Source organism: Lepisosteus platostomus, chromosome 2 (genome assembly GCF_059453375.1).
Source record: "Lepisosteus platostomus isolate fLepPlt1 chromosome 2, fLepPlt1.hap1, whole genome shotgun sequence".
NCBI lineage: Eukaryota > Metazoa > Chordata > Actinopteri > Semionotiformes > Lepisosteidae > Lepisosteus > Lepisosteus platostomus.
This window is the reverse complement of record NC_142612.1, coordinates 17,869,218-17,896,952: the sequence shown is the minus strand read 5'-3', so window position 1 is coordinate 17,896,952 and position 27,735 is coordinate 17,869,218. Positions and strand designations below refer to the sequence as shown.

The 27,735-nt window shown below is 37.6% G+C and overlaps 2 protein-coding genes across 3 annotated transcripts in view; one reads left to right on the top strand and one right to left on the bottom strand.

Moving 5' to 3' along the window:
- Positions 1 to 1,007: 1,007 nt before the first annotated feature.
- acod1 (aconitate decarboxylase 1) overlaps positions 1,008 to 27,735 on the bottom strand; it is a 36,236-nt gene continuing 9,508 nt past the window's right edge. Inside the window, exons 2-6 of one of the 2 annotated variants that reach the window (XM_088601785.1) lie at positions 6,868 to 6,995; positions 5,728 to 5,889; positions 4,353 to 4,442; positions 3,182 to 3,381; positions 1,008 to 2,632 (exon numbers count right to left, since the gene is read on the bottom strand). In XM_088601785.1, the coding sequence (XP_088457911.1) occupies positions 1,684 to 2,632; positions 3,182 to 3,381; positions 4,353 to 4,442; positions 5,728 to 5,889; positions 6,868 to 6,879 (1,413 nt within the window). In that variant the 5' untranslated portion in view covers positions 6,880 to 6,995 and the 3' untranslated portion in view covers positions 1,008 to 1,683. Of the gene's footprint in view, positions 2,633 to 3,181; positions 3,382 to 4,352; positions 4,443 to 5,727; positions 5,890 to 6,239; positions 6,354 to 6,867; positions 6,996 to 27,735 lie in introns of those variants that run through there. The other variant, XM_088601795.1, reaches the window with a different exon arrangement.
- kctd12.1 (potassium channel tetramerisation domain containing 12.1) lies at positions 17,461 to 20,237 on the top strand. The gene has a single exon (XM_088601823.1). The coding sequence runs from the start codon at positions 17,539 to 17,541 to the stop codon at positions 18,412 to 18,414; it is 876 nt and encodes a 291-aa protein (XP_088457949.1). The 5' UTR covers positions 17,461 to 17,538; the 3' UTR covers positions 18,415 to 20,237.

Genomic DNA, 27,735 nt, shown 5'->3' with positions numbered 1-27,735 from the left:
TGGGGCTTGATCATTAATCACTTGTGGTCACTATAGATAATTAGTCTTTTCTTTAAACTGCCCCCACTTACAAATCCAGCTCTATCTGTAGCCCTTTTCCCTTAACAAAAAACTGTGTGCAGTCAGCATTCTATTTTGTACCATAAACTATTTTCCATTTTCTTGCCTCTACGGGACTTGGAGGGGAAGGCTATATCATGATGAAACACATGATCTGTTTCATTTTGCAATACTTGGTATCTGCCCTCACTGTAGGTTTCACTGTATGTCAGCAATTGGCTCACTGAGCACTGCGAGAAGCATAATGGACAGTCGAGGTTGCCTGCTGGCCTAGGATTGATTATTGAAGCAGAGATGCGTGTGCTCTGGTTATTACTCTGTAGAAAATAAGGAACTTCCTGGCCCCCCAGTGCGATGAACCCATGTCCAGGGCAGCATTGATCACCAAACCTGGTTTCCCTGCTGTGCTTCCATAGCCAGAGTATAGGCGAATTGACATTTGGGCCACTCAGGCATGGTTTTCTCTCGGTTGCAGTGCACTGTGCATGGGTAGTACAAATGCCGTTTGCTTCAAATGCATTAAGCACTTGTTTATTCCAGTTAAAGCTATTGATTTCACCCAATGTGAACAATTGATTTTTGCTGCCATTGCGTACAAATGTGAAGAGAGATTTTTTTTGATCATGATGACTGACTCCAGAAACAATTTAAGCGGTACCTGTGATGGTTGTAAGTAGGTGTCAAAGTACTTAAGGAACATTAGATTTATGTAGCATTTAAGCACTTTCGTTACAATGAAATGAACAGTAGGCTTGGGCATATTAGTCTTATTTTAGAGGAAATAGATTATGATCAGCGCAAATTGAACATAAAATGCTCAGTGCTGCATGTTCTTTCTTTAATGTTTTAAAGAAAGCATTTGTGTCAAGCTTATTCTGGATTGTGATTGAGCAGCCAAGGCACGCTGAAGCTGAAACCCAGATTTCCTTAAAGAATAAAATGGATCGTTGGTGTTTGAAGAACTAATCTAAAAAGACTAGGGGGAAGTGAGTGGCCTTTTCTGAGTTGGGACCTTCCTCTTATCACTTACAGTATCACTTGGTAAGTCTATACCTGATTCAAGTTATGCACGTTTCAGACATTGGTTTTATGGAATAGATAATTGATTATCTCCCTGTTTAATAACTAAATTTAACCCAACGTAATTCTGTTTTTTAAATTTGGCAGTTTAAGGGATGTATAAAAGGGAAGATTTGGCAGCAAAAAATTTATTTGTAAAAGTTAATATGTTCTTTACCTTTACAGGCCAAAAGTTAAGTTACTTCCATCAGAGAAGTCCTGGCATTCACATAAAGCTATGCAAAAACTAAAGCATTACAAAAGAAAACCAAATTGCTGAAGACAAAAGTTAAATATACACTTCTTCAGCTATGGATAACTGTGAAATATTTACAATGATTTTGTATTTCAGCTTCCAAAGCTCATTGCCTGGGTGACTAAGAGAAAAGTGTGAGGAATTTAAGGTGCTTAAAAGTAAGGTTGCGAACTCCTACTAGGGTGGAAAGTTTAGCACATGAGCAAGATTGCCACAAATGGAAAATCACTTTTCAATGAAGAATGTCAGAACACGTCATAGGCTGTGGTTTGTAACTTGGGAAATACCAGTAGGTCAGTGGGTGGAGTTTAACATGAGGTTGTGTTATGGAATAATGTTTTCTCATTCACTTGCAGGCATGAGCTGAGCACTGAGCAGTCTCTGATGTTCTCAAGGTTATCTACTGCTTCAATAATACCCTCCACAGATTCCAGTGGCAGCACTGTTGTTGCATTGGCTTTGAACTTTTTAAGGAGGTCTTCTTGGCTTAGAGGCTTCTTCCAGTGACCATAAAATCTGTTGCAGTGCTCGGTGAAAGACTGTCCATTCTGCAACTCCACACTGATGTCGCAGTACATAGTATCAAAGTTGGGCTGGTTGTCTGCTGGGCTTTCCACCTGCACTTTTGTAAGAAGGTCTTTTAGCTCTGCCCTGTCCCTTTCACAGCGGCTGAAGGATTCCACAGAAACCCTTCCGTCCAGCAGGGCTGAGCAGGCGTTGAATTGGAAGGAGTGTCTGGCTTCGTGCTCGGAGGCGGGGAAAGGGCAGTTGATGTATCTGGAATTGGGCACTCTCAGCACTATCTTTTCAATCTGTTGGAAGTCGACGTTGGGGTTTCGCGTCAGCAGCCTGCCCCTCACTGCTGCCGCGGCGTCCGCCATCCAGTGCATTCCCAGGTGAGCTGGGAAACGCTTGAAGGCCACGTCCTGGTCTTCCAGGACCCACCTGTAGGAGCTGGTGGGAGGCAGCGGGTCCGGAGAGTAGTCTGTGTAGAAGGCCCCAAAGCCCGACTCGATGTCCAGAACCTGCTTGTTGCCTTCCAGCCCCAGCAGGGCTAAGTACGACGCTTCCAGACCCCTCCGTGTGGCGTTGCCTATGTGAAGGGGCTTGGTCTGGGTGGCAGCATTCGCCAGGGGGGCTCCCGCGTAGGACGCGGCGATAGCTAGCGCCTCTCGACACTGGGTACGTTCCAGGCCCAGAAGCTTCGCTGTTGCCGCGGCGCTTCCCATAACGCCCACCACTGCAGGAGGGTGAAACCTAAAACAAAACACATTTTACTATGAGCGCCTCATGCAGTTTTTTTGGGTGCATCCTTTAAGTGCATCACATAAGTAATCTAGATTACTTATAAAACAGCGGACTATGGTATTCTCAATCATTCACTTGTGGTCTGTTGTTTTCACTGAACAAATCTTCACCTTGCACCACATGGTACTATCAACTGTTTTTAGCTTCTTTGCTGAACTGCTGAATGTAATTAGCAGTAGAATCTCAAATTACAAATCCTGTCTCAAAAGCCATGATGCTCTCATCAACAGTATCAATAAAAAGAGCCTCTCTATGACATCTCATGGAAATTTTAACATTTAGACTAGGAGATTTACAAATCCGGCCTGGTTTCCCGGTATCCTGGTAGCAATAAGTGAACAAAAGAGCGCACGACAGATCTATTTCATTACACAAAAGCTAGTCCTTTTTTTTAAGCTTTAAAACTATAGGAAAATAGGAATCACTCATTTTCTACATGATAGAGAGCAAACGAAATGTCATATTCTAGAAAACCAGTAGCAATCAGGAGAAAATAACCTTTTGGGGATGTTGTGTGCTTCCTTGGAGAATCTCATTAATCTTCCTTGCACTTCGATGCCCACATTAAAAGCTAAGAGCAGCTCTAGACCAGAGGGCCTTGTGTGCATGGACTCTGCCAAGGCGAGCAGCGCGGGAAGGACAGCGCCCGAAGGGTGTGTGGCTGGATGCCAGGTGTCATCAAAATCCATGGAGTGAACCTAGAAAACAGAGCCCAATCCCAGCTGTGAAGACTCCGATTGAGCAGGGAATATGTGTCTGTGCCTGTTTATTAAAAGTACTGATATTACTAGTATTTTCACGCAAGATGGAGGAGCATAATTTCTCTGATGTGGTGTTTTTTTTCTTATCCTAAGTCCTTAATGGATGGAACGAGTACAGGAGAGAGAAAATGTTTCACACAGTAACAAGTCACAGATCCAGGTAACTGGCCTAATACGTTGCTAACATAATCCTCCGGTATCTTTGCAGAAAATACGAATATACATCATCGGTTTTAAAGTGAAATATTTATACTGTTCATGTATAGTATTTTACATCTATCTGTCTTCTAACTGCTTTATCCAATACAGGATTGCAGAGGAGCTGGAGCCTATCCTGGCAAGCAAGGGACACATGGCAGGGTACACCAGTCCATCACAGGGCACACACAGACACAAATAGACACACACTCAGACCAGGCACAATTTCCCAGAAGCTAATTAACCCACCAGTATGTCTTTGGACTGTGGGAGGAAAAACAAGCACGTGGACGAAAGCCACACATGCCAGGGGAAAACATACAAACTCCACCCAGATAGGACACCAGGAGTCAAACCCAGGGCACCAGTCCTGCGAGGCGGCAGTGCTAATCACTGTGCCACACTATTATTTTACAATAATATAAAATGTTTAATGATGCCGCATATATTGCATTTCTTCAGCTAAACAATGGTGACATCAAATATGAATATTTCTTAGTTAGTCCACTTCATTAGTTGTATTCATTTGCTATATACTGTATTAACGATAGTAACAAACATTAAACATAATTTTTAATGTGGTTTTTCTATACAGATAGTTCTGGCCTCAGGCTGGCCTAGATTAATAAATTAACAGAACACTGATGTTTTTTTAAGTCATTGGCACTTTTGCTTCAGATATGAATATTGAAACATTAATAATGATTTACCGCAACTCCATTGACAAAGGCTGCATATTGAGGTGGGAGAGAGATATCAGGTTTTCCCCAGACCGTACTGGTGTTTGATGCATTATACATCTGTAAACATAAAGAAACACAAAGTAAATTACACAACTGATCTCAAATTCTGACACGTCTTAAATCATCCTTGGAATGCTTTCAAATTAACTTACGATTGATATATCCACATAAATGTCTTCATCACTATTTTTACTGATTGCACAGCAATCTAGGGCAATTCTGCTGAAAGAATACTACAATCTTGAATGTTTTTGTAGGTCTCTTTAAACCACTGACATATTCACATTGTGAAATATTGGTAAATTTCTGGAGTTTGTTAAATAGCATAGTCCGGATCTGTAAAGAAAAGCAGAAATGACTGTTGCACTTGAGGCCTGTGGTTGTTCATCACTGTTTTAGAAGACTGGTGAAAAATACATGTCAGCAAGTCAAAGAAAGAAGTAAAACAGGTTTGTTTGACTTAATAAAAACCCAAAGGATGCCAGGTCCTCCTTCACGAGTATATTAATTGTGGGGTTGAGGGAATCTGGAACATGCTAAGTTGTTAAAGCCTGGCTTACTGGCCTACTTTAATTAGCTATGAACTGTTAAGAGGACTCAATGGGTGGAATGGTCTCCTCTCATTTGTAAATATTCTTACTGTATATGAACAACCAAAGGACAATGCCAACGCTTTGGATAATTTAAGGTGGACAATGGTTCCACCTTAAATGATCACTTTATCACCTCTAGAAAAAGAGTCAATTTCTGCCTGATTTGTAATATCTCTGGATTTTCATACAGTAGAAGCCTGGTTCATGGCTTAATTAAAGCTAACCTTTTGGGCATTAAGCGTCAACAATCAGATTTCTGTGTCCACTCTCCAGACAGAAATGTCCAGGAAACAAACAAATAAAAAAAGAAATGGAATTCTTTGTCCTGTCATCAAAGATTAATTTCTCAAGTTGTGGCCCTGCAAATAGGCTGAAAATGCTTGTAGAATTTGCCCTACAGTATGTGTCTATTAGTTTGAATACACATATGAGACAAATAAAAAAAATAGATCTATGTTTTGTGAAGACAGGACCTGGAATGCTAATGTTTGCATACCCAGAAAATGTATAAAAAAATTATTAAACACATTAAAAGGTATAAAAGCTATTGCAATTACTATGTATACAAAGCGATGTACCTTTCTACCCGTACTAAAGCAGTCTGAGCGAAGTGCTTTCTGAAGGCTACTGTATGCTAATGAATCCAAAACTATGATCACAATTTCTCTACTCCCGGATTAACACAGCAAATCAAGTCTCAAAATTTACAGAGATGCGACAACAACGGCTTTGGGAACAGGGATTCTTACTTTGCTGTACTGTAAGACTTTGCCGAAGACACCAGAGGTGGTGCCCAAGAGACCCACTCCCAGTGTATCCAGAATCATCCTCTTGCTTCTCCGAACTACTGTCTCAGTCAAATGTGCAGCATTGAGGCTGGAGATAGCCGCCCCAAAACTTTCGGTGACGCCCTGGACACAACGTAAAATTTATAAGACATTTTTACATTGCCATATGCTTAACGTTGAAAATCTTCCTTAAAATAGTTTTTAAAATTCTGGAATTTATTTCACTATTACATTTTAACACGTGCATTTTCATCCACTTTTTCTGAGGAGGGTCACAGCTAATACAGGTTCATTGAATTATAATGACGTTTTTATTCGCAAGCGCTCTTCAAGAAACTGGAGCGCATAGTGCACACACAATAAACACCACAGAAGTAAAAAAAGAAAAAGTTACATTAAAAATAATAAGAATCACAAATGAACAGACATGCCTCCTATGAGATTTTAAAATGTCGGTAATAGCGGAATCTAACCGATTTGAAGATGTGGTGCTGAATAGAAGGACCCAATTGTCGCCCTTTGTGTTGACTCTGATCTCTGGATCAGAATCAGAAGATCTCAGATTATATCTGTAATCAAACCAGACTATACTCATTTACTAAGAACTTAATAATTTCAGTGCCTTATTTATGAGGAAGGGAATCTAAAATAAATTACGCAAAAGTTCACGGGGAACCAGTGCAATTTACAAGATATGCTAAGCGCAGTACTTCAAATTAGTACGCAAATTAAAACATTATTATCACTATAATAACACTATATTTAGACAAACAAAAGACTCAAATGTTACCACAATAAAATATTTTCTCTTGGTTTGTGCCACAAATTACAGGAAAACTATAAAATGATAAGTTCAGTATAGCATACTATAGTTCAGACTGAAATAACCTGAAATAAAAAGATTTGTTTTACACTTAGAATGATTTGAGCTAGATGTCATATAACCCTGCTTAGCCAGGTACAATACGAACAATACGTTCAGATTAGTTAACAATGATAAAATAATAAAGCACTTTTATACGCAGTTTTTTTTATATATACTGTATAGATGAACGACAGCATTGACTGACAAAATTTAACTGACAAATTCAAAAGACCTACCTTTCGGAGCATGGTGCTGAGTCTGGCTTCCTCTGTTGTTGGAGATAAGGGACAACGGATTCTCCTTCCTTATTTATGCCTGACAATGCCTGTGATTTCAACATCGTATTTCCCCCCAAAATTGCTATCTTGAGAAAAAAGTTCCCTGAGTAAGAATCAGAAATTTTCTAAGCGGATGATAACCTTACCGGCAATTTAAAAAATCTTCGATCTTCATAATATGCTTGTTATATTTTTCAAGAAGAGCTTTATAATTGTTTACTTTTTAATTGTACAGAATAATTTGGACATTGTCCATCAAATACCAGGCTTCAATGCACTCCAAGCAACTTGAAGTATTAATTTCTAATAAAACTCTAATAAATCTTTCAAGAAGCAAAGAAGAAGTTTACACTTTTTTTTCTTAAAAACGAATCATGCTTTAATAAGGCTTCTCTTTGATATAAGCAAACTGCACATAATCTTATTTTGCAAAAAAATAAATAAAAGAACTGTAAAGAAAGTGATACTAGGAGCAGATTGCTTCACATAATGCTCAGATCAGACACGACCATAGAAATGTAGGTATATGATGTAATTTAGAAATGCAAAATTAACAGTTTTCATGTAATGAAATATTACATAATCCTGTCATATATTAACATACTGCAATGTCATTGGTTATCATGAAATGCATCAGAAAGTGCCACACTGCCTCAAGACTTGAATAAGTAAAGGCTGAGCCTTATTTACTGTTGATGATCAGTATCACTCCTGGGAAGGACATCTCACATGACAAGTGTATATAATTAAAGTGTCAGCTAATCAAGGCTATCCCAATTTATAGATTTCAGCCCAACTTCACGTTTCAGTGCTGTAAAACTGAAACTGATGCTGTTGAAAATTTAAGAGTTCAAGGAAGAAAATCCAGACTCCCCAAAACTATTGCAGTACATGCATTGTCCAAATCTTGATGATCCCTTAGAAATACTCAGAACAGCCTTTCTGCTAGTATAGGAGCTAAAAGGTTTTATCCATATCGGGCAAACATTAGCACAAACCAGGCTCAATGGATGTGTCACTTTGCTAACAGCTTTGCTGAGGAAAGGAAAGAAAACCAAAAATGATGAATCTCCAACCCTGTCATTTCTGGAACAGATCATGCAATGAAGGAACTTTTGCTCTGAGTTATACTCAGAGTCTTGCAAGAATTGGATTTTCAGGGTTTGCTGCAATAACAGGGAAATGAAACAGGGTTGAAAACCAGAATGTCAACATCAGTAAAAAGCTCTTGAAGAATTTCAGAAATTGGGTTTTGCAAAACCCATTCTGTCGGTAAGAAAATAAATCTCATCGATTATAAAGCAAAAAAACCTAAAATTCTTTCAATTTCAATGGACATTCCTGAAATATAGTGCATTTTTCTGTTTTACTTTTACATGTATTTTATCACGTTTATAATGGGTTTGTAATTGTTTCATAATATGCTTAAGCAATAGATTTAACATTACTGTTTAAAAAAATGCCAAGAGTATATTACAGTACATTAGCAGCAAACATTACTGGGATGGATTTCTTTACATTTTAACAACCTGTGTTAATTACGTGCCTAATAGTGCCACCCTTACTGAACCTCCAATTTGAGTTAATGTGAATAAAAGGTGAATACAATTGCTGCTCAAAATATACCACAAATGTTAATGCACTAATAAAGGTCTACTGAGCCACCTTCTATTTATTTTGTGTGTACAGAGTTGAAAAGTTTGAGTTTTTGTAATTAAGTTGGACACAACATTTAGCATGGTGCTTTTTGACAGACAGTTTTTTTAAATCACATATTAGATAGCTAGAGTACAAGTCAATTTATTCCACAGTTTTCACCACAGGCTTACAGGGTGCAATGGATTATATGTGCAGAGAGCACAAATATAGCAGAGGACAAATTCATCTTAAGTAGTTGAGTGCCATTTGTCTTTAGCTAAAGAAGATGGTGTCTCCAAATGTGAAAACAATGGAGAAAGTGCTATAGATCTACTGCCTGCTGCAGGGTTCTTTTCCCATCTATCATCTGAGGCAGACGTGTTTTCTGCTGATTTTAAATTGCAGGAGGAATGGGGAAGTTAAGTGTTGCTTTGACAGTACTAGTTGGCTCAAGCAGCTGACTCAACTTGGTCTGTGCACCAGGCAGATTACTGGTGAAGATGTCATCAAAGGAAGTCACTGGTGCTGTTGTCTCTTCACCTTCTCCCCTGGGACCATATTCATCAACTCTTTTTAAAAAGCAAGGTCACGGAATATGGGCTGGTCCTGTCTGACTCTCCAGCAGAGATTCCAAGAAGTCATCAGCAATACACGGACATGGGCTCAGGCTGCAGGTCACTGTACAGCTTTCCTCATCAGTCTTCTGCTTGAAGGTCCCTGTAACGAACAGTTCTTTCCAGACCCTATGCGGACGACACAATCTGGAATAGTGAGGAAACACTGGGGAAAAAGCCATGCAGGAAACGGGGATCAAAACGGGGGGTCGTGTCCTTGGTGCGCTGGTGTTCCAAAGGGGGAATCCAAACACGAGCAAAGTCCAACGCCGGGGGGTCCATCCAAAAAAAGACAAGATAAAAACTAGAACCGCGTCGGAACCGGCGGAACGGGAACGGGAACGGGAACGGAGAATAAAACCTTAACGGGACTAGGCGCTTCCAGGTCCCGGACTCACACGATCCGGAGATCAGATGCAGAGCCCGGATTAACGTCAGAGCCTGGCTTTTAAGGTGGACTGGAGACAGGGGACAGGTGCGGGGAATGAGGCAAACAAGGAAGAGCCGCAGCGCCCTTAAGGAGGAGGGACTACAATCGTGACAGTCCCTTTATCAGCATCTAGAGACTTTGACTTTAATATAGAGGCTAGCTAGACATTAAAGAGGATGTAGTGAATTTAGCAAAGAGTGTTGCAGGGGCAGAACTTTCACTTATGAAAGCATATATCTTTGCTGCTAAGGATAATTAGAGTATGGTTGTCACAGTCTTGTCCTTCAAAAGTTTAGAGGCGCAGATGGAATGCAGCAATAATGATGGCACAGCCACAATTGCAAAGAAGTGCAGAGGTGTTTATTGTTTCCAAAGTCCACATCCAAAAAACAAAGTGAAAAACATAAACTAACCAAGGGGAAAAAGCACAAAATTATAGTACAAAGATATGTACATTAATTGATTTTTAAAAATGATAGTTGTAGGCAGCTCCTACTATACACTGCTACCAACCTCCTCCTATCTCTCTTCACTTATCATGAGGAGCTCCATTTGTAGGTCAAACTCCTCCCCCTAGAACATTCCACTACAAAGCAAAAAGGAATTCTACAAAATAATAATCAGAATTCTGATATACACCTTTCTCCACTGAGTACACAATTAAACAATTAACATATTATTAACAAAAATAAAATGTCATTAGTCCTGTTATGTAAATAAATATTTTAAAGAAAATACTACCCCCTCTTAATGGTATCTTCTTATAAATCGATCCACGCATGCACAACCCTGGAACAGGCACTACTAAGCTGGTCCCTGTTTTTTTTTTTTTTAAATTTTATTAAATGTATGAAGAATTTACAAATACAAATACAACCAGAGGATCAATATAGGTACATGAAAACAAACAGAATCAGAAAAACAAACAATTAACCGCCAGAGGTATTAAGTAAATTATGTGATTAAATTGTATTTCTTACATATGTCATATGTTTTCCTTGCTTTATTATTTTTCAAATTTTTAATAGAATTTAAATAGTGTTTCAGCTCCACCTCAAAAGAACTAAAAAGGGGAGGATTATTAGGCCATTTAGATTTATGGATGTGAAATTTACCAAGAATGACTAATAAATTGACTATAAATGAATGCTCTTTTTCCAAAATTTCTATTAAACAGTACAATAAAATATCAAAATCCTTCAATTTAAAAAACACCTTTAACTGCCTGCAAACAAAACTCTGTAAATCCATCCAAAACAACTTCACAAACCTACACCTAACAAATAAATGCTCATGCTTAAATTTAAAGAGTACTAATTTCACTGGATAAAACTTATGAATAATTTTAAACGATATCTCTTTAACTTTATTTGTAATACAAAATCTATCAGGAGTTGTCCAAACTAACTTCCAGTTTATATTTTCAAACATTGTATTCCAAAAAGACAAACAAGAAGGGATAAGATGGGGTTTACAAAGATTTCTAATATGAGTATTATTACATTTCTTATCCTTTATTTCCACGCCATCCAAGAATAAATCAGTTGTAGGACCCAAAAGGAGGTCAGTCCTATTAACACTTTGATTTACTTTTAATAAGCCCACTACACCTTCCGGAATGGCATCACAAACTATTGCATATTCCTTAGGAGTAACAGGGAACTGAAATCTCTTCAGGAATTCAGGATAAGTAAGCAATCTACCATCTTCATTCAACAGTTGAGCCACTAAACACATTTTGTTGTTAAACCAACTATGTAAAAATAAACTTTTATTTTTAAACTTAATGTCTTTATTATTCCAAATATAATATGTGTGTGGTGAGAAGTTGTGTTTGTATAATAAAGTCCAGTATAATAGTACTTGCTTATGAAAATTAGATAACTTAACTGGGATTTTCTTTATATCAAAGTTACATTTTAACAAAAAGTCAAGATTCCCAACATTCTGAAAAATTATGTTTGGAATAAAATTCCAAATACTATTTTTATTATTAATAAATTTCCTAATACAATTTATTTTAAAAGTTATATTTGACATATAAAAGTCTATAACATTCAAGCCACCTTGGTTTTTTGGTTTACTCAGAAGGTGTTTCCTAATATAATGAGGTTTATTCTTCCAAATAAAGTTGTATAATAGTTTGTCAAACTCATCAATAAAATGCGAAGGAACATTCAGTGAAAGCGAGGCGTACACAAAGCGAGATATACCCTCTGCTTTCGACAGTAGAACCCCACCTGCCAACGATAGGTCCCTCATTAACCAAGACTGAAATCTTTTTTTAGTTTTATCTAAAATAGGCATAAAATTCAATTTAAATCTTTCATCTTGGTCTTTACAGACTATAAAACCCAAATAACGAACCACTTTCTTCACAGGTATATTCACTATTGCATCTAAATTAGAATCCTTCAGAGAAAACAGTTCACACTTGTCAATATTCAGAGACAATCCTGAGACTGATGAGAACACATTTAAATCCTCAATTGCTTTAGAGACCTCTTTACTATTCTTAAGAAAAATAGTTGTATTGTCTGCTAGTTGACAAATCTTAATTTCCCTTCCCAAGATACTAATGCCTTCCATAATGCTATTATTAATATGAAGAGTCAAAGTCTGAGTTACTAATAAAAAGAGAAAAGGAGATATTGGACAACCCTGCCTAATACCTCTGCCAATTTCAAATCTCGGAGATGTACCATTATGTAATCTGACTGAGCTATTACAGCCATTATAAAGAGTCTTAACAACATTCTGAAAATATTCACCAAAACCAAAAACTTCTAAACACTTAAAAATAAATGTATGCTCTACTGTATCAAAAGCTTTATAAAAGTCCACAAATAAAATATAACTATCATCTTCTATAAGATCACTGTAATCTATCAGATCCAGAATTAAACGGATATTATTGCAAATATGCCTGCCTTTCATAAAACCAGATTGTGTCTCATCAATAATTTGATCCAACCCTTTCTTTAATCTATTCGCAAATATCAAAGCTAATAATTTTGCATCATTATTCAACAAAGTTATAGGTCTCCAATTTTCTAATATTAGCTTATTCTTGTCAGGTTTGGGAATAAGCGAAATCAATCCCTGTTTCAGAGAAAGTGTCATTTCTTTTTTTTGTATAGCTTCTTCAAAAACACCAAATAAAAAATAAATTAACAAATCTTGAAAAATTTTATAAAATTCACTACATAAACCGTCATTCCCAGGGGATTGATTGTCTTTTAACTTATCAATATTTATCTTTATTTCGTTCTTAGTAATTTGTTGATCACATTGTATACAGAATTCCTCATCTATAAATCTAGCGTCTCTCCTTATGGAATGCAAAAATATATCCATATCCAACCTGTTCTGTCTTGCTGAGTATAAAGGTTTGTAAAAATCCGTAACATATAAAGCTATATCTTTGAGATTATCTGTAATACTGACATTAATTTTTAAATTGTCAATCAAATTATATTCTAAACTTCTTTTTTCTGAATTATAAAAATATTTAGTATTTTTTCCCCTTCTTCCATCCACATTCTTCTTGATCGTTTAAATGCACCTTTAGCTTTTTCTTCATAAATCTGATCTAATTGCAATTGCAAAAGATTCAATTTTTCTTTTTCTTCCTGACTGTAATCAGTTATCTGAGTTAATTCGATTATATCTTTAATAAGAGTATCTTCTTTATTTCTTTTTGACAAAACTAGGATTTTGCTCCTTTTAATAGCTAACTCCCTAATTTTATACTTCATAAATTCCCAATAACTGCCGAAAAGCTGGTCCCTGTTGCCATGCCAAGGTTTGGGTCCTACAGGATGCGGGAGAAACCATTTTGCCGGGGAGAAATCAAAACAAGGTATTTATTTGAAACACGTGAGTTTTAAACACCAATTAAGTTCATTTAACTTATTTAAAACAAAGAAAAACGGTTGTTTGGTTTGAGTTAATGTTTAATTTTGACCAGACGTGAACAACCTTACTTTACTGTGTGTGTGCACCCACAGAGCAAGCAAAGCTATCCCCGGAATTTCCAGACTAGATAAAGTTTGTTTACGTTTGAAATCAGATGTATCGTTTTTGTTTGGATAGTGAAATGTTTGCGTATGTGTATGTGTATACTACATGTGGATACCTCACGAGTGCCAGGTGATCTGGAAACGGAGTCTCCAGTCACAATGGTAGTAGGATTCATACTACAGTATCACACAACACAGTACAAATCTTCACATTTATAAGCATAAATTAGTTCTTTACTCCGTGCTAATTTGCTTGCTATGATTTTCTTTAACTGACTGCACTGCTAACTGACTGGGACTGTAATCCTAACATAGACAAATGGAAATATATTTTCATACCTACTGTATAATATTGTTCTTGTATTTATACCAAAGCTGCCATAAAAAAACAATAAAGCAACCCCATGACTTCGTAGTATCAAGAAGGCTGAGGTGAACTCCACAGCCCTTCCTATAAGAACATTTCAGTCCAGAATGTACTTCTTCTTATTTTCCACTTGTGTCCTAGTATCTCTGTTGACCTTTCTGACTTCTGGGTTGCCTCTATCAGCATCTTTCAGGATTCCTACCATAAAATATTGCTTTGGGAACATGGGCTCTGTCATCATGTGGTCCGGATTGTTTACTGACTCCACCTGCGGCGAACGCTAGTGTCTCATGTTGTCTGATTATACAGTGCTGTACACAGCTATTTGGACGCCTTCTATGAAGGTTTTATGAAATCACAAAATGATAAACACACTGAAAAACTGAAAGCACAATCTGACAATTTTTAGACAGGTTCCGGCAAATATCAGAAGAAACTGAAGAGAATTAAATATGCAGATTACATAAGTGTTCAGATCTGTGAACTCAATATTTGGTAGAAGCACCTTTTTTCAGCCAGAAGTGTCACGCCCTCTGCAGCCAGAGGGCGCTCCTTCTCTGTCCTGTCCCTAGTTTCCAGTCTGCTGTCCTTCCGGTCCCTCTCTTTCCCTTGGGCTATATATTTCCGGGTTTTGCACTCTGTCCTGGCTCAGCATTGATGTTCGGATGTCCTGAGACCCGCCTAGCACCAGGGCGCCCCACGTCCGCTCCCTGAGGGCACAGGTTTCTATACGGCATTCCTGAACTCTTTGCACTAATGAGCCCGGGCCTTTTTCCCGTCTCGCCGCTACGCATATGGGTCTTTTTCCGCTCTCCTGCTCCCCACGGCTAGTCCCTTTGGACGTCCGTGACAGAAGTCTTTTTTGGGGAAGCGTCGACTAACTTTGCTCACCGGCTGGGTGCACTTTTTGTCCTTTCTTCTTGGCAGATTAGCTCTAGCTTTCTCAAGATGCTCAGGAATCACTTATGACAGCAGCTTTCAAGTCTTTCCATAGATTCTCAATAGGGTTCAAGTCAGGACTTTGACTGGGAAACTCAAACACATTCACTTTTGTATTTGTAGGCCACCCCAGTGTAGTTTTGTATCACTGCAGTGCTGAAAGGCTATTTTTTTTCTCTACACTTGGCCAGTATATCACTCCAACTGTGCTCCCGTCAGTCTTGACAATCTTCCAGGTCCTTGCTGCAAAGAATTGTAATATGATGCTGTCACTGCCATGCTTGAAGACCGTGATGGTGTTCCAATTGTGTCTTGCAAACTCTATGCGTGATTTGAGATGTTTTTCACAAGCTCCTTTTGTGGAGTGATAGGAATATTGTTGACTCAAGGACATTTTCTCCCATTTCAGCCAATGAGCGCTGGAACTCTTTTAAAGTTGCCCTAGGCTTCACAGTGGCATTTTTAACCAGTTACCTCCTTGCCCAGCTGCTCCGCGTAAAGGAATAACCAGATCTAGGCAGTGTCTGAAAACCTTCTACTTCTTAACTATCAACCTCACCATGCTCAAAGACATATTAAGGATCTTTGAAATGTTTTTATACCCTTTCCCTGATTTGTGCTTTCTTCTGATTTGTTTTGAAAGCTCCTTTGTCTTCATAGTTGAATATTTGCTTGAAATTCACTACTTGTCTGAGGGACTTTACAGAGATACATGTAGGTCTGAGATATGTCTATGTATTTATTCTGAAATCATGTAAACCACTATTATTTCACATATTTAGGTTTGCCATGGAAAAGAGCTTGATTCAATCACAAGTTTCCACTTTGCTTCATATTATGTGTTATACTGTATGTGTTCTACTGTATAGGTGTTAGTGGGGCCAGCAGGGGGCGCTCACCCTGTGATCTGTGTGGGTCCCAATGCCCTGGTATAGTTACAGGGACACTATACTGTAAACAGGTGCCGTCCTTCGGATGAGACGTAAAACCCAGGTCCTGACTCTGTGGTCATTAAGAATCCTAGGGCGTTTCTCGAAAAGAGTAGGAGTATAACCCTGGGGTCCTGGCCAAATTTCCCATTGGCCCTTACCAATCATGGCCTCCTAATAATCCCCCTCTATGAATTGGCTTCATTACTCTGCTCTCCTCCCCACTGATAGCTGATGTGTGGTGAGCATTCTGGTGCACTATGGCTGCCGTCGCATCATCCAGGTGGATGCTGCACATTGGTGGTGGTGGAGGGGAGTCCCCATTACCTGTAAAGCGCTTTGAGTGGAGTGTCCAGAAAAGCGCTATATAAATGTAAGCAATTATTATTATTATTATGATAATAATATTTATTTTTTTTGTATTTTGCTTTTAAAGTCTGGGGTAGGTTTCGTGTATAACAAAGCTTTATTGCTATTTCCAAGATTTATAGCTATTGCTATTTATTTATTGTTTTAAACTGCCAAACTTTAAAGCAAGAAAATGGGAAAACAGTGCAAAGGTCTGAATACTTTAGCAAGTCATAGTATATTCTTCAGTAGAATACACTTATTGCAGTTACATTGTTTTGTTCGTAATGAATGTTGTGACTACAGTTGCACCATTGTGTAGAAACAAAACAGCAGTAGTAGCAATAGCAGTAGTAGCCATTATAGCAACTGTAGCTGAAGTAAGAGTAGTAAAATAATAGCAGAGGTTGCTGGATTCAAATATTCTGAACAAAGGCTTTACAGAGTAACAGCACCTCATGTTCTAAATACAAAACGTCACAGAATAAATTCTGATTATCCATTAACGTCATGTGAAAAAAACATTTTCAGTCTCGAATCTGTTATCGAAAAACGAGATCTACTGTATAATCATTGAGGGAACATTGTCACGTTATGGTTTGAACAAATACTGTATATGTACTTAACGTGAAACCCTGATCAGGGCAAAATAACCAGAATTCATTTAAACAAGAAAATCCGTATTTTTAATGTCGTTCAGTTTTAATATGTCAGATTATTTTTAAATACTGTATACATTTTATTTTGCTTACAGTATATACAGTATCTCCAAAGTGTTTCAAAGACGTAAAAGGCGATTCCACATTACCCCACTAGATGGACTTCTTTGAAAATTAATAGAGTGACATTTCAGGGTACTGTACTTGGTTTTGTCCCTACGTAAAAACAGACAATGCGTGTAGGAGAAGATGGTTCGTTTTGTTTTGATTTAAAGGCAGCCTGGGGTGTTATTTCATTTTCCGAAATGCTTTTTACATAAGAAAAAAACAAGAGGTATACATGTTATCGTGTATGCCCTTTTCGAAGTACCCAATAACACATAAACGAAATCCACTGCATGCACAGATCTACAGTATCTGCCAATGAAACTCTCAGTCCACTATGCTGAAGAAAACAAACAATGTATACATAGATGCTGTGCGAAACCCGAAAAGCCATTGATAATATTAGTGTGGTGTAAGCAAGGAGTTAACTTGTATCAGCCGAATCAGCTGCCTGCTTTCCCCTCCTACGCCTCTCTGTTCAGAGCCTACATAAACAAACCACAAAATCTGCCTACCCCAGTCAAGAGTTTCCTTGCTCGTGTAGTTCGCTGGAATTCAGTCTTTGCAGTATCACAGCAATGGCTTTGGCAGATACCACACGTGGAATATCCAATGGTGGAAACTCAGGCTCTCTTTTTCCTGAAATCATTGAGCTTAATGTTGGGGGGCAGGTATACGTGACCCGACATACAACTTTGATCGCCGTCCCGGACTCTCTTCTCTGGAACATGTTTAGCCAGAGAACCCCCAAGGAGCTGGCTAGAGACAGCAAAGGGCGCTACTTTCTGGACAGAGACGGCTTTCTGTTCCGTTACATTTTGGACTACCTTAGGGATCTGAACCTGGTTCTGCCCGATTACTTTCCGGAGAAATGCCGGCTGCAGAGGGAAGCCGAGTTTTTCCAGCTGCACGACTTGTCCAAGCGCCTGAGCCCCAAAGTGAGCAAAGAGAATTCGATCAGCGAGGAGATCTGCCAGAGCGACATCGAGGAAGCAGCGCTGTTCGCGGGGGTCGGGGGGTCCAGCCTGGAAGCCTCCCGGGCTGTGTCCTCGGTGAGCAGCGTAAACCCTCGCTCCCCATCCCTGGAGTCGAGAAAGTCGGGCTACATTACTGTCGGATACCGGGGCTCCTACACCATTGGCAGAGATACTCAAACCGATGCTAAGTTCAGGAGGGTAGCCAGGATCACAGTGTGTGGCAAGACGTCTCTGGCCAAGGAGGTGTTTGGAGACACCCTGAACGAGAGCAGGGACCCTGACCGACCCCCAGAGAGGTACACCTCCCGATACTACCTGAAATTTAATTTCCTGGAGCAGGCGTTCGATAAGCTGACGGAGTCGGGCTTCCACATGGTGGCTTGCAGCTCCACCGGCACCTGTGCCTACGCAAGTAACGACCCCAACGAGGACAAAATCTGGACGAGCTACACAGAGTACGTTTTCTGCAGAGACTGACTTTGTCCTGCTCAAGATCCTGAAGTAAGACCAACTTCGGACTTTAAATGATACCAAAACATGTCGATAAAGTTTCTTTACTTTTGCGCTCTGTACTATTTTATATTGATATATTTTTTACACTTATAGCCTCCACCCCGCACTTCTTTTTTACTTATAATCATTTAAGGTCTTGCTTCTTAACAGTGAAAATAGCTGTTACAATGTACGAGTGACGGTGAACATTTACTGTTTTGTTTATGTAGTTACTTTGAGTTGCATAACAAGACCTCATTTTATTACGTTATCTCAAATTGTGTTGACATGCAAGAGAGGAAGTATAGTTTTTCCTGTAGTTTTGTACTGTGTTCCCCAATATTGAGGCGTTTTCTGTTGTGTCAAGTAGCTTGAAGTACAGGTACTGTACAGTATATGTTAATTCGGCACCTTACTTCGGATGCGATCAGTTAGTGTGGTTGGTTGCCTTCTGATCTGAATACAATGAAAAAAGTAAAATCAATGGCAACGGTTAAAGGCTGTCTTTAAATGTATATTTTCTAATTATCTGGCGGCGGTTGATTGCCGCGCAGCTGTAATTTGGACAATTACGTGTAAGGTATACATTATTTCAACAGTCGGGGTCTGAGTGTTGGTTTAGAAACACTTTTACTCAAGGTTTTTCCTGTCTAAGTCTACGCTCTCCCATTGATATGTCTCGAAACGTATCACCTAAGAATGTAAAAATAATTGTAAAAGCCAGTAGCTGCCATCAGTTTCGTATTTTCTAAATGTATTTTCAGCCGTAGAATTACGACATTGCTGTGTTGTATCAAGTGATTTGCAAACGAAGAACTAAGGACACTTAACTCTTAGTCCTTGTTCTCTTAATCATACTGAGTAGAAGAACTTTCTCCTCCACAGGAAGTAGTCATTTTGTAATAATTCCTTAGGATTAATGTCAGTTATAACTGATGCACAATATCATTATACAACAATTAATGTTGCTGTACACAGAGAAAAAAGCATTACTGTACGTGACAGCTTGTTGTTTAAATATTACAGGCTTGCATTTGTGATGACTTTTACTGTATTTTGAAAGTTCTATTGCTGACGTGAGAAGTATTTTATGAGAAAATGTTTAAAAAGTTCACTGCCAGCTTATGAAACATCTATATCGTTTTAAGAACGTAACATTTTTAGCTATCGGCCATTTTTTTCCTCCGTAATTTGTAAACTGTTGTAAAATAAACATTTCTGTAGTTTCACTTTACCATTGAATATACCATTTCTTGATATTTGATTTGTCAAGACTTTTATACAGATTAATTTGTTAGTGAAAATCTAATATAGGTTATATTAATAAAGCTATGGCTAAATGTTTGGTATGGTGCAGCATTTTTAAATTTCTTGATTTGTAGATTTTTTTAAATCATGAAGATCCTTAAAAATAGGGTTATCCTATTGTGGTCCTGCAGGGCTGGTGTGTCTTCAGGTTTCCTAGGTCCTTTCAGCTGTTAAATACCTGGGAAAGGTTACTTAATTGGTTCAATTAAGCCATTAACGAGCTGACATAAGTCATTAAGAGCCAAGTTGGAAAGAAAGAACACAGACCTTCCAGGACCAGGATTTGACAGCTCTGCATTAAATGATCTTCACAATGTGACCAAACGTTTTAAATCTTACACAGCTCTGAAGCCTTTTCAACCAAATTAAACATTTATAACATTTATTACATAGGCCTATATGTTTTAAAAGCATCTGGTTCTGCAATAACGTGTATGACTCTGAGCATTGTATTTCTAAAATTGTAAAAGTAGTTCAATAAACTCTTCCATTTCTGTGAAGGATTTCATTTTTTTTTACATGTATTATTACAAAGCAAGGGTGGACCAGAATTAAAGTGGACAGGAGAATGGAAGACCAGCCTGGGCAGGAATTTTTCACAACCTCTCTATGAGTTTATTTGAACACATCTGCTAGCTTCTCTCTTCTGATTCACACATTTTTCTTGTTATCGCTGGAACATTGGTTAGCAAAAATGAAGTGTGATTGGAACAGCCTCAGATACATCTTTTGAGATTTACATTCTGCTAGGAACCTTTTGATTTTCTACCTTGCTCATTAACAGCGCATTCGTGGGTTCTTTTCTCTGAATTTGTAAATGCATTCACGCTGTAAGAGCATTTTATGTTTTATCTGGAAACTCCAAGCATACATTAGTCCAATAATTCAGTCTCGCACAACTACAGTATAATTCCCTGAGCACAATAATGTTAAAAATAAACTAAATACATATAGGTTTTTAAATGCATGGTGTGTATGTCTTACTGAGCAATTAATTACACCAGAGCAATATTTCTGGAGCTGCAATAAGAAAATAACTGATCAGAAGCACATACTAATATGCAAAGAAATATCAGGGGGATTAGTAGATCAGATTATTGTCCATAGATTTGTTTTTATTACCAAAGAATTTAGAGATGAGGAAGATTGTAGTAGTTCACCATTTTAGTATTAAGTGGACCAATTTAGAGGAATTTTAACCCTTTTTCTTAGCCCTTAAGGTTATGAATACTGGAAGAGAACCAGTAAACCTCAAGATAAGTACTGGCATAGGGTCTCTGCCTTTGATATCTATTATAGACATAGAAAGTGATCACTGCATTGGTCTGCTCGCATAGTACAGTATGATACTATTTTTTTTCTCCAGACATTTGAATTTGGAGCTAGTCAGTTTAATTTGATGGCAAAGGGATAAGTAAAGGTTAATTCCCCCATATTTGTTTGTCACTTCATGTTTTAAGAAAAACAAAATGATGCTCCAGATGAATGCAGGAGCCAGAGACCACCAAATTTCCAATCCTATAAATTGTTATATCATCACATCATCACAAATGACGTGGTGATAAAATGATTTACCATTGCACATCACACTGTCTCAGTACTTTGGCATAAACAAAACGAAAATTGTAGTTAAATAATTAAATTGGAATATAAACAATCCAAAGCTTATCTACCCCCTGTTGTGCTGTAATGCCTAATTACTCTTTTTCTGTAAATTGGTAGCAGAGCAGCAGATGTAGTTAAAGTACTGCACTTTGATGCACATTAATGTCGGTTTTATTACTTTTCAGCATTTTTGTTTTGCATTTCCTTGAAATAAACATATTGCAGATAGACTGTATGCTTAACTTCATAATGCATTTCTAGTATCTAAATCTCCCCTGTCTTTACTTATATAAATATTTTTTCTTTTCTTAGCATGCTACCCTGGGATACCCCTGGCTCGTGAGCACAGTGGTTCTAGTTTTCTCTTTATGTAAAATGTTTAGCAGATGTAGACAGTGATGAAAGTTTTAATTTACTGAAATGCAGTCAGGTTGCACCTGGGAGCTTTTTTAATGAAATGCTGACTGGAAAGACAATCAAGTTGACCTGAGAAACTTTATCATACCCTCCCAGTTCTTATACTTATAGCATATAATCATTAATGATATTCAGTGTGGGTGGAAAAGTACATATTATGGATTGCAGTGGAGTTGCTATTTTAAGTAAATTTATTCTGTCTTGTTGTTCTTCTGTTGGAGACAGAATAACGCTGGGATTAAGTGTGTTCTCAGGCAATTTTATTTTAATTACCTTTTGAATTCATTGTATAAATGTAGGACACACATTAGTAGGAAACACCAAAGTGAAAATAAGTTTCAAGTTTTTAATGCATATACTGTATTGTACTTGCTCTGCACTTCTGCAAGTGCCTGTACTGTAATTTTGTACTAATATAACCATGAAAAAATAAATTGACTACATTTCTTGCAACTAATTTTGGTGAATGAATGAACATTGAGCACTGGTACAGGCCTTATCAATTTGTTTCTTTCTATTTTAGTAATGATACTATTTTTTTAATAAGTAAAGTATATTTTACAGTGCAAGTGGAAAAGGTGATTCAAAAGGTTCGCCTAAGAAAGTATTTTATCTTCTTGGCCAAATTTAATATAATGATTTCCTTTATCAACTGATTAACAACTTTGATTGTTTACAGTGCTATCATGAAACGGATTGTGCAGATACTACCACAACGTTGATGTGTTCTTGTAGTTGACTTAACCTTCCACATTATAAATAGTAAGACACAGATTTCAGACTTCAGATCATAATGGAAAAATGTAATAATTGGAGTATGCTTAGGTGAATCTACTTCTGACTAACATGATAATGGTTCAGCAATCCATATGTCATTTGACGGGATGAGTCAGGAGTGTTACCCTATTAAGGCTCTCTACTTTACTTTTTCTTTATTCTTTTTTCCTTTAACAAATACATCCCTTAATTTTCCCTCGATCCCTTGATTTTGAATGAAAGGTTGCCAGTTCATTTTTTCTTGCTGATGAAACACTTTGAGACCTCTGTTCATGGCCAAGGCAAATGAATGCCAGAGTCCTTCACAAATCACTGGGCCCAAACGGAATTGTTCAGACTGGAATTTTATGGGTGTATACTTATAAATGAGGAACACATGCAGCTGTCCGGAAACCAGCCTCTATTAAAGCAGACTGGAGTTTGTATTGGACAGCCCATTTCTGCAGTGAAAGGGGAGTCTGTCGAAATACTTTAGCTGCGATCATACTTTAGCTGTTCTGTTTGTTTTTAGAACAGAGGAGACCCGCATCTTTCCGATTTAAAATATGGGAGTAGGGGTTTTCTACAGTGTTTTCTCACAAACAGTGTATTAGTTTTTAATGGTGTACACTTCCATTGTTTAGGGAAGTAAGCAAGTCTGATTGGTCAAAAAGTGCAGTTTCAAACGAAGGACAATATCTGCAGTACTCCTAGAGTGTAACCTTGGAGTTTCATTCATGCTGCAATGAATGAAAAAAAAATCAAAATTAAAATGCATGTACAGTTTTTAATGTGCATGAGTTGTAATGCTGGTATTTAAAATCAAAATGGAAAACAGCTTACTCAATCCCCTGACACTGCAAGCAGATGTGAGACCAAAGAAGAGGAACAGAATCCTTCTTTTGCTGGAAGCAGCTACCCTGTAAAAAAACAATTAGCGAGAGCACAGCACTGATGTCGTGCTCCGTAGGCTATTTTCATAGCTTTCTGTGTTTCTGTGTTTCTTTACAGGATAGTTCAAATCCAACAGCAATCTATTTCTGACTAACATCACGACAAGGGTTCAGAACTCAAAACTAAATGGTGACCGCAGTTCTGATTTTCAAGTGCAAAGATTCTTTGATCATTTTAAAATGATATCTTCATCAAACTTAAAGCATGTTTTTATTTAAATCACGTAGGTATTTGATATGAAGTAAACATCAACAATGATAACGACGGCAACAGCCACCTGTTTTTTCTCACAGTTCTGTCAGACCTGTATTTTTATCACATACTGTATCTTTCTATAGCATGAGAGCAAATGATAGAAACACATTTTTCGTTTCTGTTTTCTGTAAGTCAGAAGTGACTACTTTTACACTGGACTTTTGTCGTAAGAGTTCACAACTTAATTATCCACCATGGAAGCTTGAATGGGCAGCAGGCTAATTATTTTAATTACTGTAATTCACTAGGTAGAATTCACAGCTTTCCATCTCAGAATGACACCTCTTTCAATTCCTGTCTGTAACTTGCTAAATAGATGTGCACCACAGTCAATAATATAAATTTAAACTACTTAAAATGCACAATTAAGAAATTGTTTTTAAACAGAATTTACTCTTAAAATTAAATCTGAATCATTCCAAACAGAAATGTTTAACATCTTATCTTTTTTTATTTCAGTTATAGTTTTTAATCGAGTTATGTTGAAGGGACGTGGCCTTATTCAGTCAACATTGTACAGCCATTCTAGGTCTAGCTTTGGGAATGTTTTAACATCTGCACATATGAAGAGGAGAAGAGATGAAATCTTTGCTAGTAATGTATAGTTCAGTAATTCAGTTAGATCCTAATGAATGCGAGAGAGGGAGGAATGTATTATAGGTTATTTGGCATAACTCGCCTAGCTGACAGAATGGCAGTCTGACCATAAAGACAAGGCAGACTGAACCCACTCTCTTTCTAGGTGAAAAGCTCCTATGGCGGTGTAAATGGGTGGTTGGGTAAGAAAGAGGTGCACAAAGGGAAGTACACAGGTGCAAGATATATATATATATGTAAGAGAGCAGAAGTGGCACTAGATTAAGATCTAACCTTCCTCCCCAACTTTATTAAGTTCAATATTCATCACATACAGTAAAACAGCCTTTTCACGAAACCCTAAAGGGCATGTTGAAAATATGTTAAGGACTGTAAAATTCTGTGTTAGAGCACTCAATATATAGAAAACCAAGCAGATGATGCCATACCAAACATGGGGTCTGCAGAAAGCAAGAAGTGAGTCACATGCTAATCTCTAGAACCTTCTGATAAAACGTCCTGTGGTTTGCTAACTACTTAAAAACTTTCACCGTTACTCATACAATAAAGCGTTAACTTCATTTGCTGGCTTCTTAACTTGTTTGGTGCAATCTATTTTTCTCTGGTGTATTCAAGAGCAGTCTAAGTGTGCAAGCCATTTTCATATTTGCTTACATGTGTAGCATAGCTACAGCATTTCCCTTTCCTGTCTAACGAGCAAAGTATTCAGATTTCCTTTCTGAGGAGTTTCACAGAAGTACTGATTGTGGTTTTCATTTCAATCATAGTTTGACAAAGTAAAGAGAAGGAAAGGTATGACCAACATGACTGCTTTCAAAGGTCTCAGAGTACAATTTTTGTTGCTTTTCATGATGAGATTTACTGTAGTAACATGGCCTGGAATTCTAATGGAAATTATGCAATGGTGCTTGTGTAAGGTCACTCCAAATCATAACAGTGTAGTCTATTTTATTGTTATTGACATAGCACACTGGTACATTTTAGGTTCATCACCAGTGCCATAAAGACAGATCAGTATGCTACAGTACGGTGCCTGTAGAAAGTCTACTTGCCCTTGAACTGTTTTAACATTGTGTGTGTCAGTGCCTAATAGTGCCTTTACCAGGAGGTATGGGCCAGGCTCACACCTGCTTAGGTTCAGTGGGTTGCCAGTTGTGAGTTGTAGAGCGATATAGCTGCTGGCAACTATATCTAGCTATATGTATCTATATTTATAAGTTCTTGTTGTAATGCTGAAAAGTGAACTTTCATCCTAGTTTCAGATTTCTTGCAGAAATCTACAGGTTTTCCTCAAGGACTTTTCTATTCTTCTCGATACATTTTCCCTTCTATCCTAACTAGGGCCCGTCTTCCTGCTGATGAGAAACATCCAGATTACATGATGATGCTACCACCATGCTTCACAGTAGTGATGGCATTCTTTGGGTAATGTGCTATTTTAGTTATGCGTCAAACTTAATGATTTATATGTCAAAAGGTTCCATTTCAGCTTCATCAGACCGCAAAACTTTTTGCCACATGGCTACAGAATTTCCTGAATGCTTTTTTGCATAATTCAAATGAGTTTCAAGGTTGACTTTCACTAGTAATAGCTTCATTCTTGTGGTGCCATACACCTTCCATTTAGTAATCGTCTGTGCTGTTCAAGGATACTGAAACCCCTGATCTGTTCTTTACCTAACTTTGTCCCAGTGTACTTTTGAAAGCTCCTTGGTGCTCATGGACGAGTCTTTGCTTCCAAATGCACTACCCTGCTAGGGAACCTACTGAACACTGCTGAATGTATCCTGAAATCACTACACTTTAACGTCAATTCACTTGGTGTGAGATTTTGAAAGCAGTTAATTCAAAAGTCTTATTACAAGGGGGATGGACACTTATGTAATAAAACTATTTCTTTGAAAGGGTGTAGACTTTCTATAAGCACTGTATATTGCACAGCATTTTGTTTATAGGTAATACTGGCTTTTACTTGAACATTAAATGAGAATATGAGAAAAGGCTATGATGAGGACAGACATCATTGTTAACTTTCCTATACACTATTTGATTCTATCAGTGACAGCTCTTTTTTTGAAAGATCACAATGTCTGTCTCTTCATTTTGAAGACCTCAAAGAAATCCAACCAATTTCTATAGCTGCTTAGCCCAAGATTAAGTTATTGCATTCTGTCCTCGTAGCTTATCTCTTAAAGCCCTGGAATGAGTCTTAGCTCTTCTAAGGCTCCTATTCTTTTATAATTGAGAGGAACCTTAGCTGTATGTTATATTCCAGACATGGTTCAAAAGATGAAGCTTCACATTAAGCCTTCTGACTTGTATTCAACAATATTTGCTAGCTATCCAGGCTTTCTATATTATTTTTATTGCTTCTCTCTAAAGAGTAGTTCCTGGAAACACTGAATTTCCTACAACTTAATCTTGTTGCTGTTGTAAACTTTCTAATTCTGCACCTCCTATGTTAAAATGTATTTTAAGTTTGCCTTATCTGTATGCACAATTTCACATTTACTCATGCTTTCAGAATAAACTGACAGGAGTTTTGACCTGTTCAGGATAGAGCCAGTGACTTAAGGATTAACAATACACCATTTGCTGTACAGTTGCAAACAATCATGTCTGGGCAGATTAAAAATGAATTGAGGAAAAAAGCGAATCAGATTAAACGATTAAAGTCATATACTATGAAGGATTCCAAAATGTTTTTCTCTCAATGGAATTTAGTGGGAGCCTTAGGTAGGCCAGATTGTGCAAGAACAGAGTGGGATTTTTGCAGGACACTGGGGCTTAAAAGTAGTCAGGACCTCAGTTTAACATCTCAACTGAACAACGGCACTTCCATAGTTTCTCCAGTCAGTGGGGCATTGATTTTGCAGATCGTGCTTCAATATCAACACTTAAAACAACATCAAAAACGTCAAAGACAAAAACCTTGTTTTTTCTTCACAGTTCTCTCAGATGTCTGTCTTCTATAGACCTCAGATCCAAATGATGGAGACAGATAGAGATGTTTTCTTTTCTGTTTTCTGTAATAATCCAAATACCCATATAACTATATTCTATACTATACAAGCTCTGTAAACTGTTTATAGGCTCATAAAAGTCATTCCTAGTCCATGAAAATTGCTTGTTTTTCCTGATTACAGGCCATTCTTATCTTTCAATAGAAGCCCAGAATACTTAGTTACTGTAGGAGTGACAATTTATATAAATTATGTATTTGTGAATAACTATTTTAAGAGATAAAATGTGTCACTTAAATTTAATTTTGCATGAACCACTTTAAAAACTCTTTTGGGCTTATAAGCAAATTGGATCCCATTGTACCATTAAAATTAACCATAAGAGGGGTGAAATTAAAAAGTAAATGTCACTTTTATTTTGGCCTAAGTGCTAGATGGTTCATAATATCTA